Raw genomic sequence first — 17,218 nt, forward strand, 5'->3', positions numbered from 1 at the left:
CAAAATCATAGAAACATAGAATCATAGAATAGTAGCATTAGAAGGGGCCTACAATGCAGGACTCCACCTTAAATGCTATTTTGGGCTGCATTAATAGAAGTATAGCTTCCAAATCACGTGAGGTACTGGTTCCTCTCTATTCGGCCCTGGTTAGGCCTCATCTAGAGTATTGCGTCCAGTTCTGGGCTGCAGACAAGCAGGATGCAGACAAGCTGGAGCGTGTTCAGAGGAGGGCAACCAGGATGATCAGGGGTCTGGAATCAAAGCCCTATGAAGAGAGACTGAAAGAACTAGGCATGTTGAGCCTATAGAAGAGTAGATTGAGGGGAGACATGATAGCACTCTTCAAATACTTAAAAGGTTGTCACACAGAGGAGGGCCAGGATCTCTTCTCGATCCTCCCAGAGTGCAGGACATGGAATAACGGGCTCAAGTTAAAGGAAGCCAGATTCCAGCTGGACATCAGGAAAAACTTCCTGACTGTTAGAGCAGTACGACAATGGAATCAGTTGCCTGGTGAGGTTGTGGCCTCTCCCACACTAGAGACCTTCAAGAGGCAGCTGGACAACCATCTGTCAGGGATGCTTTAGGGTGGATTCCTGCATTGAGCAGGGGGTTGGACTCGACGGCCTTGTAGGCCCCTTCCAACTCTGCTATTCTATGATTCTATGATTCTAAAGCATTCCTGACAGATGGTTGTCCAGCTGCCTCTTGAAGGCCTTTAGCATTAGAGAGCCCACGTCCTCCCTAGCTCATTGGTTCCATTGCTGTACTGCTCTAACAGTCAGGAAGCTTTTCCTGAGGTCCAGCCGGTCAGTGTCATTAGCCACACCTACCAATCCATGCTGCTGGCTTTCATATCGGGAGAACTAGGAGATCCGATGTCTATATATGGGTGCTGAGCCCGAGGGAAATAAAGTGGGTGGCTGACAGTGGTGTAGGGTTATTTGAGGCCATGGGTTGTTTGAGGGTTGTTTCCCCCTCAAGCAAGCCATGCCGCCCAGGTTCGGACAACACAACAAGCTATGGCCAAGTGGAGAATTAAGCTAATGGCACCTGGCACACACCAGCATGTGCCCCCTATTTAAATAAGATGGTTAAGTAAGATTGTGCGAGCCAAGTCACGGAGTTATTACGTTCAAGTGTGCTTGCACACACCCTTCACCCCAACCGATCCAAACACATTGGTGGTTTCAGTGTGTGTCCCTCATACCTGTCCTTGTCTATCTGTGCCACTGATGGGAAGCCATTGTGGAACCAGCTTATGCCATAAGAGCTGGTTCCACAATTGGACTCGATGGCCTTGTAGGCCCCTTCCAACTCTACTATTCTATGATCCTATGCTATAGCTGAAGAGCAGGAGTCTGAATCTATCTGTGCATTGTGCCATTCATTTTCAAGATGCTTGCTTTGACCTCTACATCCTGCATTTCAGAATCTAGAGGGTAGGAAAGTAACCCTGTGGATACCACCCTCTTTTTATGCGAAAGCTGCTTTATCCTTCCTCAGAGCATCCAGAACCTGGGCACATCTACACCAAGCAGGATATTCCACTATGAAAGCGGTATGAAAGCAGTATATAAAAGGCAGGAGCCACACGACTGCTTTATAGCAACATTGAAGTGCACTGACAAGTGTTGGGGGCCATTGACACATAGCATAGACCGCTTTCATACTGCTATATCTTGCTTGGTGTGGCGCCTGCCTTTTATATACCGCTTTCATACCACTTTCATAATGTTATATCCTGCTTGGTGTAGATCATAGAATCACAGAATAGCAGAGTTGGAAGGGGCCTACAGGGCCATAGAGTCCAACCCCCTGCTCAATGCAGGAATCCACCCTAAAGCATCCCTGACAGGTGGTTGTCCAGCTGCCTCTTGAAGGCCTCTCGTGTGGGAGAGCCCACCACCTCCCTAGGTAACTGATTCCATTGTCATACTGCTCTAACAGTCAGGAGGTTTTTCCTGATGTCCAGCTGGAATCTGGCTTCCTTTAACTTGAGCCCGTTATTCCGTGTCCTGCACTCTGGGAGGATCGAGAAGAGATCCTGGCCCTCCTCTGTGTGACAACCTTTTAAGTATTTGAAGAGTGCTATCTTGTCTCCCCTCAATCTTCTCTTCTCTTCTCCAGGCTAAACATGCCCAGTTCTTTCAGTCTCTCTTCAGAGGGCTTTGTTTCCAGACCCCTCATCATCTTGGTTGCCCTCCTCTGAACACGCTCCAGCTTGTCTGCGTCCTTCTTGAATTGTGGAGCCCAGAACTGGACGCAATACTCTAGATGAGGCCTAACCAGGGCCGAATAGAGAAGAACCAGTACCTCATGTGATTTGGAAGCTATACTTCTATTAATGCAGCCCAAAATAGCATTTGCCTTTCAGTACCATCATAAAGCAGTAGTGTAGATCCTGCAGTGCATTTCAATACCGCTATAAAGCAGTCGTGTGGCTCCTGCCTTTTATATACCGCTTTCATAGTGGAATATCCTGCTTGGTGTAGATGAGCCCCTTGTTAACAATGGAGACAAAAATATCTAGAAATGGTCACTGAAACATAATTCTGTACCAGTTTTGAGGGGTCATTGCATTTATAAGAAATCATTGAATTTTAAACATTCAATTTTTGATTTTAAAATTCAGTTTGCCAAGAGACATTTAGGACACAGCCCTTTGCTGGCTGGGAGTTGTGGAACAGTTTTTTTTCTGCCTAAACTTGCACAGGATCGTACCCTTAAGCAGCTAACAGGGGGTGTTGTGAAGAAATTCAGATTAGGAGACTATTAGGAGAATAAGATGAGAGTCAGAGTATGAATGAGGAGAACCAAGCAAATGCAAGTTAGCCAAATTTTCTTCCTAAAAATAATAATCCTCTAAAACAAAATATTTGCATCCCCAGGGACTGTATGCATACAGGAGAAAAGTTTGGTAGGATCCTGAGAAGATGGAATGGAGTGGTCACTTCACACTGCAGTGGGGGGGGGGAATCTCATTTTAAAAAGAAAAAAAGAAAGAGAGAGGCATGAAGAAGAGAAGGCTAAACCTTTCTCAGATATGAACTGCTCACACCAGCGGTCTGAAATGGTGCAAGCCATTTCATCACCTTGTTTTGCTGCACATGCAATTCCAACCCTTCGTTAGATTAATTGTTGCTCAAAGGGTTTTTCTTAGGCTCTCACATTTTTCTTCTTTTTAAACAAATGATGCTTCCTTCTCCCACTCCCAATTATAAAATTATAGAGATTCCAGGGGGAACTGGAAAATCTGGGGGCAAAATGCAAAGGAAAAACAAATGGGCACACAGTATTCAAAATGACATCTTTCCTTAGTGCCTTGAATACTGACTGATACATATTCCTTGGTACGGGGCTGCACATTTTTATATTTGGCTGATCGCAGCATTTTTCAAATTTATTTATTTTTTAAGCTGGCAGCCGTACCTTTTAGAGGTCACCTTTTGGCTGAGTGATTTCCATTTTTAAACTTCCTGCTGACACATTTTCCTTTACGTCGGCCACATGCTGGCCTTCATTAATGTTTCATGCTTTGCATCGAAGATGTAATTTTATCCCCAAACTGCAGCGGGCGATTTCAACTTCAGCCTGGCGGGTAAAGGAGCTGCTCATCGACGAGGAAGCCGGAGTACTGGAGGATCCTTTGAAATGGCTGTGTGCATCGCCTCTCTCCGCCGCAGGGGCAGAAATGTTGAGGGCAAGCAGCGTTTTTGGCCGTTGAGACGAGGGAGTTGATTTTGCTGGTGTCGCTGGTGTGCTTTAAACCTGCAGGCTTTCCATCAATGTGATGCTGTCACAATTGGCGTGCAAATGCCATGAAGAACGTAACGAGGCCGCGCAGCCCAGGGAATTCTGATGTTGTCCAGGGAGGAGCGAGGCATGTAGTGAGTTTCAGCACTGCACGCCTACTCGGCGGGACTATTGCTAGTGGTTTGCTGCAGAAAAAAATACAGTAGCCTAGCTCAAAGGTACGGGCCTTCATCTGTGCTTGGTCGTAGAGAAACAAGTTCAAAGAGGACCTCTTAGTCGTTCCTTTGGCTCTGTTTCTTCTGCCTAGGCTATTGGATTGTTCCACAGTCACAAAGCTACAAGGGTGGGGAGGCAGTATATTCAAGTACTGTACATAGCACAGAAAATGTTCAGGTGTGACGTGGGCTTGTAAGTTTTCTTTGAAATCTAGTCTCAGTGCTTCGGGGAGATTTTCCTGTTCCCCGTAAAATATGAAGCCATCACTGCGGACTTGTTTTGTGTGAGAGAGCAATGGAGGCTTGGTCCAGGTGTGCCTGAGATTAGAATTAAACGGCTTCTGAGTGTGTCTTCCCTTTAGGAGGTGAAATCACAGCAATTTTCTCTCTCTCTCATGTTCTTTGAGGTACAAAGTGATCCTTAAATACGAATGTTTTTTTCAACCCCCGGAAAAAAGCCTTCCTTAACCCCTGTCCTTTCAAGTGAATTTTGCACCTACGAAGGAATATCAGCAGCTCTGGCTGCTGGCTGTAGCTTCTGTCATCTGAATGACCTCGTTCTCAACCAAGGTTTGACCCCCTTCTCCATTCAGCTGCCTCATCCTTAGGTTTATAGATCCATAAGTCTTCCGGGGAGCTCTGGAAGCCGGGAATGTTCTTCTCCTGTAGAGCTCTCCTTTGTAGATGGACACCATCAGGAGAACGGAGAGCAGCATCCCCCCTAAAGTCAACAGGCCCAAGCCTGCAATGATGCACTTGTCCAAATGGGAACCCAGGCGGGCGTAATACATCTCCAGCCTTTCCATCTCCCTGGCAGACACTGTGTCGGGGTTGACCCGGGCCTCCCGGGGGATGCTGTAGGCCACAATCACTAGCAAAATGCCACTGACCAAGAACACTAAGGCCAAAATGAAGCCGTAGTCCGCAGAGTTTCCAGTTGCGTCCGACAGAGGGGCGTCCTCTGACCTTGGGGAAAGGTCTCCCCTAGAGGGCGCTGTGTGCTCCCTGGGGCTGCTTCTTGTGCCTTGAGCGCTCCGGAAGGAGGTTTCTGCCTCCTCTTCTTCCTCTTCCTCCCCACCTTGGTAAGAGACGTTCTCGATTCCGGAGCTGGGGGCTGTCCATGGTGCTGAAGATCCCCCTTGTGGGGCTCTCCAGCTAGGCCCTGTGCCATTCCCCAAGACTGTCAGTTCCAGGGGCTGCGAGGACGCCATTGGGGTGCAGTCCCCTGGGTCATCCCTGTCAGCACTTCATCTGCTGGGACAGAACAACAAACAAGACCGGAATCGAACTGCACACCCTGGCCTTCATCCCCTGGATCCTGGCCTGACCTACCACACCTCGCAAGCCTCCCTGTTCATTGGCGAGAGGCATCCCTGCGATGAACCCAGTTCTTCAAGAGGTGCTTCTGTTCCTCCACCGAGGCGTCTCCAGTTTTCAGACTGTTCCCGTGCCCATCAGACCTACAGCAGAGAGGGATGTCATCACTCAAGTTCCATCACCTCTCAAATCCTGCACATTCTCAACTCCTTTAAATCCCCAACCAACCCATTCTCAGATGAAGACCAACAACCCTCCAGAAACCACTTTTTCAGTGCTTTGCTCATTGAAAGTTTGGTGTTGCCTGTTGAACATCACGGGGCATGTTGGTTTCTTGGAATTGCACAGTTGGGGATGTCCATCAAGGGAAAACCCACCACCCCTATTGGGAAGTGGTTGCATTGTCCTTCTCCTCTAACCATCAAAACATTTCTCCTAATGTCCAATCAACATGTACCCTCCTATAACTGAATCCCATTAAGTCATAGTCTCTGCCCCCTGCCAGGTGATGGTCATTCAGGTATTTCAAGAGTGTTTTCATGTCTCCCTCCCCTTCCAGTCTTCTCTTCTCCAGTCTAAACTTCCACAGTTCCAAGAGGGCCTTTTCAGTGGTGGCCCCTCAATTGTGGAATGATCTCCCTGACAGGGCTTGCCTGGCACCAAGATTGTTATCTTTTTGGCACCAGGTCAAGACTTTTCTCTTCTCCCAGGCATTTAACAGCATATGCTGAGTTTTTAAACTGACCCCAGAATAGTTTTTTTTTAAAAAAATGGATATTGTCTGTTTTGATTTGTATTTTATGCTTTTTATGGTTTTTAGTTTTGTATATTTCTTTTTAATGTTCACTGTTTTAAACGTTTGTAAACCACCCAGAGAGCTTCGGCTATGGGACGGTATATAAATGTAATAAATAAATAAATAAAAATAGCATGTATCATTTTGGATGGCCCAAAGCCTATAGTGCACTGCGGAGCACCAGTTCCTAATTTGTCACGGGAATTTGGGGTCATCACACATTAATGTGTACTACACAAAAATGACTTGTTTGATTGGAGAACATAAGAAGAGCCCTGATGGATCAGTCCAGAGGTCCATCTAGTCCAGCGCTCCGTTCAATCAGTGGCCAAAGAGCTGCCCATGGGAAATCCCCAAGCAACAGCACCCTCCCACCCATGTTCCCCAGCAACTGGTGCACACAGGCTTACTGCCTCTGATACTGGAGATGGCACACAACCATCAGGGCTAGGAGCCATTGATAGCCTTTGCCTCCAGGAATTTATCCAACCCCCTTTTGAAGCCATCCAGATTGGTGGCCATCACTACATCTTGTGGTAGTGAGTTCCATAATTTAACTATGCGCTGTTTGAAGAAGTACTTCCTATGATTTGACCTGGATCTCCTACCAATCAGATTCACGGATGACTCCGGGTTCTAGTATTATGGAAGAGAGGGAGAAAAATGTAGGATTCTTGTAGGATTTACCCAAAGGTGCCCCAAATGACACCTGCTGAAATTCCCTTTTCTATACAGCTGTTAAAAGACACAGGATCCCAGTCCGCCTTTTCATATGGTCACTCTATCCTATGCACTCATGCTTTGGTAGGGTGACCATACGGAAAGGAGGACAGGGCTCCTGTATCTTTAACAGTTGTATAGAAAAGGGAATTTCAGCAGGTGTCATTTGCATGCATGCAGCACCTGATGAAATCCCCGCTCCATCACAACAGTTAAAGCTGCAGGAGCCTTGTCCTCCTTTCCATATGGTCACCCTAGCTTTGGTTGCCCTGCCATTGTTGTTATCCTGCCATCGCTCTGGGATGTTAGGAGGACAGAGCATCTGCCTGAAATATCACCTCCTGCAAAGGGGGGGGGGGTGATGGAGGAAAGGTTAAAGTAAAATGTTATGAAGAAAGCAGCTGAGTAAACACCTCTTGCAAATCGATCTGCAATGTAAAGGTCACCAGAAAGGGAGGGGCTGGAGTCAGTCATTCACTCTCTTATACACACACACACACACACACACACACACACACACCATCATAAGAAATCATAGTCCATAGAAGTTATAGGCAAGCAAACATCATGGCTGGGGGTGCGGTAGAATCGATACACAGCTACTCACAAAAGAAGATGGGCGGAGGGGTGGGAGAAGAGAAATAATTGCTGCCCCTTGTTCACCCAACTGCACCAATCCTTACGGGGCACAATCCTGCAAAGATCAACAACTTCTAAAGCTGTAACCCTACACACCCTTACTTAGGAGTACACACACAGGCACACACAGTTGGACTTACTTCTGAATAAATAAGCCTCGGACTGAGCGGTCAGTCTCACTGAAAGAAATGGAAAGGAACTGAGTTTCGACTACCTTTTGCTGGACTGGGACTACTGTGCATGTCATTGATTCCTCCCTCCATTCCACCCTTCTCTCTCGTTCACACATACAAACACACCCCTTACTATCATAGAACCATAGAATAGCAGAGTTGGAAGGGGCCTACAAGGCCATCGAGTCCAACCCCCTGCTCATTGCAGGAATCCGCCCTAAAGCATCCCTGACAGATGGCTGTCCAGCTACTCAGCGTGACAACGCCATGGCTACGCATCATGCAAAGACTCCTTTTCTTCCGTCCACCTTCACCACCACGATCCACTCCCTTGCCCAACAGTGCAGGAAATGGTCTGGGAACCCCTGGCGCTGTGGCCCTGTGTTTGGCGCTCAGCTGTGCCGGGCTGAGAGGCCACTGAGCCCCAGAAGAGCTCGCCGAAGGGAAAGCAGGACCTCCCCGTTTTCAAATACATCAAACGGCAGGAGTGGCGCTTTCACGCCCACCCACCCATGTGACCGGCGGGTGGTACGGCTGTCTTACCCACCTTCCAGGTAGGCAATGAAGGAATATTGCCGCCGCCTCCAACCTGGCTCCCTCCAGATGTGATGGACTGCAACTCTCATCGTCCCCAACCTGCTTGGCTGGGGATGATGGGGGTTGCATTCCAACACATCTGGAGGGAGCCAGGTTGGAGGAGGCGGCTCTCTGATGCAGAAACCTGTTTTCCTCCACCATCCACCACCCCGCCTAGCTGTTCTGTGCCATGCTGGATTGTCGCCTGCCTTCCACGCACCCATGGTGCCTCCATGCATCGCAGGATGACCTCATAGCTGCTTTTCTCTCCCCCCCGCCCCCGCCCCCGGGGGAAGAACTGCTTCTAATTCGGGGATGCCCTCTCTTCTCCCACCACGGGAGCCCAGAGGCCGAGCCGACGGGCGTTCTCCCTCCTTGCCTCCCTGCTCCCCACCCCCGTCCCCCTACCTGTCCTTGCCCGGCCCGCCTGCCTGCCTGGCGGCCTCGGGGCGCATCCTGCCCGGCTGGAGACATGTAGCTGGTCCTAGTAGCTCCAGGTCGTGGCTGCTGCTGCTGTTGCTGGATGCTGCTCGCTCGCGGGGCTCCTCCTCCTGCGAGGGTCGCAGCTCGGCCAGCCTGGAGTGGAGGGAGGGTGGGGGGCCGGGGGTGGGGTGGGGTGGGGGAGAGAGCGAGGCCGCTGGCTGGCTGGAGCGCTTTAAAGGGGGGGAGACCCGGCGCTAAACTCCCCGCCGCGGCGCCCCCTGGCGACAGCTGCGGGCACGGCGGGCGCTGTCCTTTCAGCACCACGGGCGCGCCGCCCTTCGGGGCTCGTCCTTGCCAGCACCGAGGAGGTCGGGGTGGGGGTGGGGGTGGGGGTGGGGGCGTGAGCGCGGGGGGGCAGGACAACTCCCCCCCGTCCCCTCTCCTCTCGCTCCCCCCTTCCCAACCAACAGATCTTTCCAGCCCGCCCCTTTGCAATGCAACCTCCCCGAAAGGAGGGGAGGGGAGGGGGGGCGTCTCTATCTCTTTCTCCCCCTAGGACCCCTCCCCAAGGAAAGGGGAGGCGGGGAGGCAGGCCAAGCTCACCCGCGGGCCCGAGCGGCTAATGCACCTGCTGCTGCTCCGCGAGGAGCCCCTCCCGCCGCCCCCCCTTGCAGGAGCCACGCGGGGGGGGGGAGGAGGAGGAGGGGGCGGAACTGCCTGTTGAGGAGTCCCCAGCTCGCAGCCTCCCGTGGAGCCAGCTGGGAGGGGAGCGGAGGGGGGGGCACACCTGCTTACCTCTACCAGGGTGGTGGTTGCTCCAAGCTGCAGGCAAAGGCGGGGTCGCCTCCGCCACTCCCCCCCAGCGCCTTCCCCCCCCCCCAGCGCAGAAGGAAGGCGGTGGAAGAGCGCCCTCCCCGCCACACACACACACCCCGCCGCCCAGAAGCAGCGATGGGCTGAGCCGGCGCGGTGATTAGGCGCAGCCCAATGAGGGCCCATCCTCGCCGGCGCGAGAGAGGCGAGCAAAGCCCCCGGAGGGGCAGGCAGGGGTGCCAGGCGTCCGGGAGGGGAGGGGAGGGGAGGGGGAGGGGAGGACCGGTTCCCTTCCTGCTCCCAGGAGTCCTGCCTCTCTCCTGGGGGCTGCCGCCCAGACCCGGGGGCAGCACCCTTCAGAATAAGTCCCGAGGGTGCTATAGAGCTGTTTAAAGCGTGCCCGCGCACACACAATGTGTAATTATTGGTTTAAAAATTATTTATTTACATTTATATACTGCCCCACAGCTGAAGCTCTCTGGGCGGTTTACAACAGTTAAAAACAGTAAACATTAAAAAAAAATCAATTTTTTAAAAAATGATTTTATATAAACGTCTTAGCATTTTATTGCATTTTATTGCATTTTAATTCCGTTTTAACTGTCTACCAGAATGTATTTTAATGTATTTAAGAACTTAAGAAGAGCCCTGATGCTGGCCCAGGGTCCATCTAGTCCAGCACTCTGTTCACACAGTGGCCAACCACCCATCGGCCAGGGACCCACAAAGCAGGACATGGTGCAACAGCACCCTCCCACCCATGTTCCCCAGCAACTGGTGCACACAGGCTTACTGCCTCAAATACTGGAGACAGCACACAACCATCAGGGCTAGTAGCCCTTGATAGCCTTCGCCTCCAGGAACTTATCCATTTATTATTTAATTTTCTTGTAAACTGCTTAAAATATTTTTAAATATGGTCTGTGGTATATAAATCTGTTAAATACTTTATACATACATACACACACACACACACACACACACTTACAGGTACACCAAAACAGCAGTGCCTAAGTGTGGGATGGTGAACCTGAGTGGAACCCAAGGGTCCAGCTGAGGTTTCAACCTGGCATTCTGCCCCGCCCCCCAGCTGGCCACGCCCTTTTCCCTCCCCCCCCCTTTCCCTCCTTCGGTGGTTTCCAGGCTTCTGCCATTCTAGGTCTCCTTCCAAACTGTTAATTGCATCTCCTTAGATACAGCTAGTAGTCCTCGTGTGGCGCACAGGGGTAAGCGTCAGTTACTGCAGCTGAAACTCTCCCCACGACCTGAGTTCGATCCCAGCGGAAGCTGGTTCTCAGGCAGCCGGCTCAGGTCAACTCAGCCTTCCATCCTTTCGAGGTCGGTAAAATGAGTACCCAGTAAGCTGGGGGAAAGGTGACTGTGACTGGGGAAGGCAAGGGCGAACCACCCCGCTACAAAGTCTGCCAAGAAAACGTCAGCGAAAGCAGCCGTCCCTCTAGGAGTCAGTAATGGCTCAAGTGCTTTGCACGAGAGGTTCCTTTCCTTTCCCTAGATACAGCTAGTAAGAAATTCAAGCTAAAATAGGGTGAGGTTGGGAGGGGAGAGGTATTTTAGCCCCGCCTTCAGCAAAGGGGGCAGGGCCATGCCCACTGATGTCATCTACCCCACAGAGAATGGGGGGGGGCAATTCTGCACCCTCCACCTTTTCCAGTTCTTCACCCCAAGCTATCCCCATCTATTGTCCGTTTATATTACAACAATTTTACTTGTTAGCTGTCTCATCCCAAGGTCCCCAAACCACTCTGAGGAATAAATAAAATCTACCGTTATCCTGCAGAGTAAAAGGAAAACAGCTGTTGATCACATGAATATAAGAAGCCAGGTGATGAAGCAAAACAAGAGCATCACGCTTCTCATGGTGCCCCACCAGATGCTTCTGGTCTGCCCCCCAGCAGGGCATCCATCCTGCAGGGCATCCATCCTGCCCCCCAGCAGGGCATCCATCCAGCAGGGCATCCATCCCTGCCCCACTGTTTGCCCCTAAGACATCAGTACCCAGAGGACAAGAAGGGGTTGCATTTAGCCATCGTGGGAAATGGCCATCAAGAGACCCGCTTCTCCTCCACGACTTTGCTCTAATAACTGCATCTTGTGTGGTCAACACTCTAAGGCCACAGCTAGACCGAAGGTTTATCCTGGGATCATCCAGGGTTCGCCCCTGCCTGAGCACTGGATCCCCTGTGTGTCACCTAGATGAACAGGTTTGGCCCCAGGATGATCCAGGGATAAACCTTAGGTCTAGCGATGGCCTAAGTCTGCTGTCCCAATCTGGTGCCCACCTCCCAAATATTTTGGACTGCAAGTTCCATCATTCCCAGCCAAGTTGGGAGATGCTGCCCTAAGCTAATTCTCTGTGTCCTGAATCTTCTGCCTATCAGTTTGGATGGGTAGCCTCAAGTTCTCGAATTCTGCGAGAGGGAGAAAACAGCGCCCTTTCCAAATCCCTCCGCATCACACATGATTTTATAATTCATAGAGTCATAGAATCATAGAATAGCAGAGTTGGAAGGGGCCTACGAGGCCATCGAGTCCAACCCCCTGCTCAATGCAGGAATCCACCCTAAAGCATCCCCGACAGAGGGTTGTCCAGCTGCCTCTTGAAGGCCTCTAGTGTGGGAGAGCCCACAACCTCCTTAGGTTCCATTGGTTCCATTGTCGTACTGCTCTAACAGTCAGGAAGTTTTTCCTGATGTCCAGCTGGAATCTGGCTTCCTTTAACTTGAGCCGTTATTCCGTGTCCTGCACTCTGGGAGGATCGAGAAGAAATCCTGGCCCTAATCTGTGTGACAACCTTTTAAGTATTTGAAGAGTGCTATCATGTCTCCCCTCAATCTTCTCTTCTCCAGGCTAAACCTGCCCAGTTCTTCCAGTCTCTCTTCATAGGGCTTTGTTTCCAGACCCCTGATCCTCCTGGTTGCCCTCCTCTGAACACACTCCAGCTTGTCTGCGTCCTTCTTATTGTGGAGCCCAGAACTGGACACAATACTCTAGATGAGGCCTAACCAGGGCCGAATAGAGAGGAACCAGGACCTCCCGTGATTTGGAAGCTATACTTCTGTTATACCCCTCTGTCATATCCCTTCTTCCTGCTTTTCCTTTTCTTTTTCTTCCTAAGCTGAAATTGTAACCCAGCCTGGTGCCCTCCAGAGGCATTGGGCTCCAACTCCCATCATGCACAGCCAATGACCATGCTGGTTGGGGATGATGGGAGTTGCAGTCCAACATCTCTGCAGGGCACCAGGTGAAGGAAACGCTGTTGCAACTTTTCCTCAAGGAGAAGGGGCTCCAGTCCCCTGATCATTTTGGTCCCTTTGCGACATCTTTTCCAGCTCTTCAATACCATTTTTGAGATGGGCTGAACACAACCACCCCCAGTCAGTGGAAGTTGGTCGTTCCGATGTCAGTGGAGGAGAGAATCCACTCCAGGTTTCCATAAGAACCAGTCAGAACTCTAAAATGCCCTGGGCTCATCTACACCAAGCAGGATATTCCACTATGAAAGTGGTATATAAAAGGCAGGAGACACACGATTGCTTTATAGCGGTATTGAAGTGCATGGACAACTGTTGGGGCCCATTGACACATGCCATATACCGCTTTCATACCACTTTCATAGTGGAATATCCTGCTTGATGTAGATGTATCCTGGGCCTCAGTACCACTTTAAAGCAGTAGTGTAGATCCTGCAGCACACTTCAATGTTGCTGTAAAGCAGTCGTGTGGCTCCTGCCTTTTATATACCATTTTCATGCCACCAGCCTTCACTGCCCCCAGTATTCCAGATCATTTTTGCATAAGGTCCTCATGATACTAGCAGTTTTGTTGTCTATCCCTGATCATCTCTGGCACAAAAAACTGCCATTTTCGCTGCTGCCACACAACGACTTGATGTTTTCATTGAACTACCCACCATGAGTCCATGATCTCTTTCCTTGACAGTCTTTCAAGTCCAACCCCCTGCTCAATGCAGGAATCCACCCTAAAGCATCCCTGACAGATGGTGGTCCAGCTGCCTCTTGAAGGCCTCTAGTGTGGGAGAGCCCACCACCTCACCAGGCAACTGATTCCATTGACGTACTGCTCTAACAGTCAGGAAGTTTTTCCTGACGTCCAGCCAGAATCTGGCTTCCTTTAACTTGAGCCCATTATTCTGTGTCCTGTACTCTGGGAGGATCGAGAAGAGATCCTGGCCCTCCTCTGTGTGACAACCTTTCAAGAATTTGAAGAGTGCTATCATGTCTCTCCTCCATCTTCTCTTCTCCAGGCTAAACATGCCCAGTTCTTTCAGTCTTTCCTCATAGGGATTGGTTTCCAGACCCCTGATCATCCTGGTTGCCCTCCTCTGAACACGCTCCAGCTTGTCTGCATCCTTCTTGAATTGTGGAGCCCAGAACTAGACGCAATACTCTAGATGAGGCCTAACCAGGGCCGAATAGAGAGGAACCAGTACCTCACGCTATTTGGAAGCTCTACTTCTATTAATGCAGCCCGAAATAGCATTTGCCTTTCTTGCAGCCATATCGCACTGTTGGCTCATATTCAGCTTGCGATCTACAACGTATTGCATTCACACAACCAAAGGCCAATGAGGTGACCTACAACTTTTCCACATGAGGCCATTAATCACTGTATCTACTTTTGGTTTCATTGCAGAATTGAGATCAGGGGCTCATCAGATGCACGTTTTATCACAAGCTCACTACTGCCCACTCATGGTTTTTCAAGCGTCCTTTAGATGAAGATGTCTGCCTGCCACGCACCCCCACTCCTTCTCGCCTTTTTTCCATCACAAAATGGACCCCTTTTAATCCGACATTTTGTGAGGGGGGGGAGAACGGAATGTGCCACCATTTCCTGCTTTGTGCAGGAAAAGCGTCGCAATAAAAATGCGCTCTGAATGGGCCACATGGCCTTTGTTTACCTCCTCTTCTCCAGGAAGAAAGAGGAAGTAATGTGAGACAAGAGCAGGGGCAGAGAAGTGACGGTAGGGGACCACGATTTCCCCCTGACTGACGACGCTGCAGAGCTCTACGCAAAGAGCTTTTCCTTTCCTGCTTTTCCCCTACATAACCTCTAGGTGGCATTATGCTAGAGCAGAATAGTGCAAATACACATGTAGAAGCAGCGCTTTCAGAAATAATACCTCATTTTCCCCATTCTAATGAGACCTGGGAAAGTGCTCTGAAAAAACAAAAGCGAAACTAGAGAATTATGATGTATCTAAAGAACCCATAAATAACCATGAGTAAGGGAATCACAAGTGCACAATAACTATCTCATGTAGAAAAGTTCACAGACAACCTGGCTCACTCAGGACAATGAGAAACAGGGGGTGTAGTCAAACATTAGAGAATACATCTTACTACAATCAATCAATCAATCAATCAAGTTTAATACGGCAAACAGCCAGGTAGGTCTGTGCATCTACAAGTTGGTCTTTGCATCTCTCTGCAGCAGATACTTATGAGAAAGCCAGGAAATTGCCTAATTTGAGTTCAATTGCCCTTACTTGATTATAATATTAGTATAATAACATCTGAGCCAAAACGTTGCCCTGGATTCTCCCCTTCTAATAGGAGCACTCTGGCTCATCATTCCTAGGGTGACCATATGAAAAGGAGGACAGGGCTCCTGTATCTTTAAAGTTGCATAGAAAAGGGAATTTCAGCAAGTGTCATTTGAATGCATGCAGCACCTGGTGAAATTTTGTCTTCATCATAACAGTTAAAGTTGCAGGAGTCCTTGTGGCGTTACACCCCACAAGTCAATTCCAAATGTATGTCTGCAGTTTGTAAGTCTGTGGTTTTTAGAATGTTGGCCTGAGTAGGCGGAGTTACAATGTCTTGGGAGGGGGAGGAGTGATATATAAGGGAAGGACGGAGGGGATTGAGATCTTTTCAGGAGAGAACTTTTCGGGGGGACTTGTTAGGTACTCTTAGAGTCTTTAGTGCTCTCTGTGTTCAGGTCTGGGAAATTTGAGAGTCAGTGTAGTGAGTGGTGTCTTTAGGGTGTGGTGTGCACGTAGTGGAAGTATATTAATCAATACTGATAATAAAGAAAGTTCAAGAGTGATTGTGTGAGAAAAAGGAAAGTGCGAATGTGAAGGAGTGACCGGATTGTATGAAAGGTTTCAAAAAGGTTTTTAAATGTTGTTAGTTAAAACAAAGCTTATGAACTTTTAAAAATACATTTTGATTGTTTGTTTTTAAACTACCACAAAAGTCCCACGTGTCTGTTTTGCATTTATCATCTTACGTTTACACATATAACACCCACTCTGACAATCATTCACCTAAACAGATATAACTCACAGCACATTATTATATAAATTAAAATCCATTCCTCCACATAGTTTGGAGGAAAGTGGGTTTTATCCCTTGCCTCAGGCGTATCAAGCGGTGGTGCTTAGCTTGAGCAGGGAGTAGCCTCGGCCGGGTCTGTTGTTCAGAGCCTGTGTCGCCCCATAATAAATGGTGGCAGACGTGAGGTCTGGTGTTCAGAGCCTGTGTCGCCCCATAATAAATGGTGGCAGACGTGAGGTCTGGTGTTCAGAGCCTGCGTCGTGGCAGTCCTGCCCTCTTGACCAGATACAAAAGAGAGGAGGGCACCTGCAGCTTTAACTATTGCAATGAAGAGGGAATTTCACCAGGTGCTGCATGCATACAAATGACACCTGCTGAAAATATCTTTTCTCTATACAACTGTTAAAGATACAGGAGCCCTGTCCTCCTTTTCATATGGTCACCCTAATCATTCCAGCTAGGTAGCCATGCCTTCATCCAACAGACATCTCGTGGCTTCCTCACTGGGCTGTTAGGGGTGTGTGTGTGTCCACTTAGGTATTTGGGGGGGGGTGTTAAATATTATTATTTTTGTACTTCTGTAAATATCAGGATTGCCTCCAGAGCAGGCCATTTACCTTCCTCTTATTTAGGGTGACCATATGGAAAGGAGGACAGGGCTCCTGAATCTTTAACAGTTGTATTGAAAAGGAAATTTCAGCAGGTGTCGTTTGTATATATGGAGAACCTGGTGAAATTCCCTCTTCATCACAACAGTTAAAGCTGCAGGAGCTATACTAGAGTGAACAGATTCAAAAGAGGGCAGGGCTCATGCAGCTTTAACTGCTGTGATGAAGAGGGAATTTCACCAGGTTCTCGATATATACAAATGACACCTGCTGAAATTCCCTTTTCAGTACAACTGTTAAAGATACTGGAGCCCTGTCCTCCTTTTCATATGGTCACCCTAGCTTATTTTTCAGTGGCCCTATTTTGGCTCCATTTCCGTCAACACTCACCACCCAAGTTTGCTATTAGAGAGAGCGATGACATCATTTTTAAAGAATGTCATCAGGACATGCCAAAAAACAAGTCATCATAGAATCATAGAATAGTAGAGTTGGAAGGGGCCTACAAGGCCATCGAGTCCAACCCCCTGTTCAATGCAGGAATCCACCCTAAAGCATCCCTGACAGATGGTTGTCCAGCTGCCTCTTGAAGGCCTCTAGTGTGGGAGAGCCCACAACCTCCCTAGGTAACTGATTCCATTGTCATACTGCTCTAACAGTCAGGAAGTTTTTCCTGATGTCCAGCTGGAATCTGGCTTCCTTTAACTTGAGCCCGTGCACTCCGGGAGGATCGAGAAGAGATCCTGGCCCTCCTCTATGTGACAACCTTTTAAGTATTTGAAGAGTGCTATCATGTCCCCCCTCAATCTTCTCTTCTCCAGGCTAAATGTCCCCCAGGAACACAAGGGGGATCATG

The 17,218-nt window shown here is 49.2% G+C and overlaps 1 protein-coding gene across 1 annotated transcript; it reads right to left on the reverse strand.

The window, feature by feature from the left end:
* Positions 1-4,387: 4,387 nt before the first annotated feature.
* On the reverse strand, positions 4,388-8,687 carry TMEM74B (transmembrane protein 74B). Its single transcript, XM_063147431.1, has 2 exons — positions 8,604-8,687; positions 4,388-5,434 (listed from the first exon to the last, which is right to left on the reverse strand). Exon 2 carries the CDS (start codon positions 5,183-5,185, stop codon positions 4,484-4,486), a length of 702 nt encoding a protein of 233 aa, XP_063003501.1. The 5' UTR covers positions 5,186-5,434; positions 8,604-8,687; the 3' UTR covers positions 4,388-4,483.
* Positions 8,688-17,218: the final 8,531 nt, after the last annotated feature.

Source organism: Elgaria multicarinata, chromosome 1 (genome assembly GCF_023053635.1).
Source record: "Elgaria multicarinata webbii isolate HBS135686 ecotype San Diego chromosome 1, rElgMul1.1.pri, whole genome shotgun sequence".
NCBI lineage: Eukaryota > Metazoa > Chordata > Lepidosauria > Squamata > Anguidae > Elgaria > Elgaria multicarinata.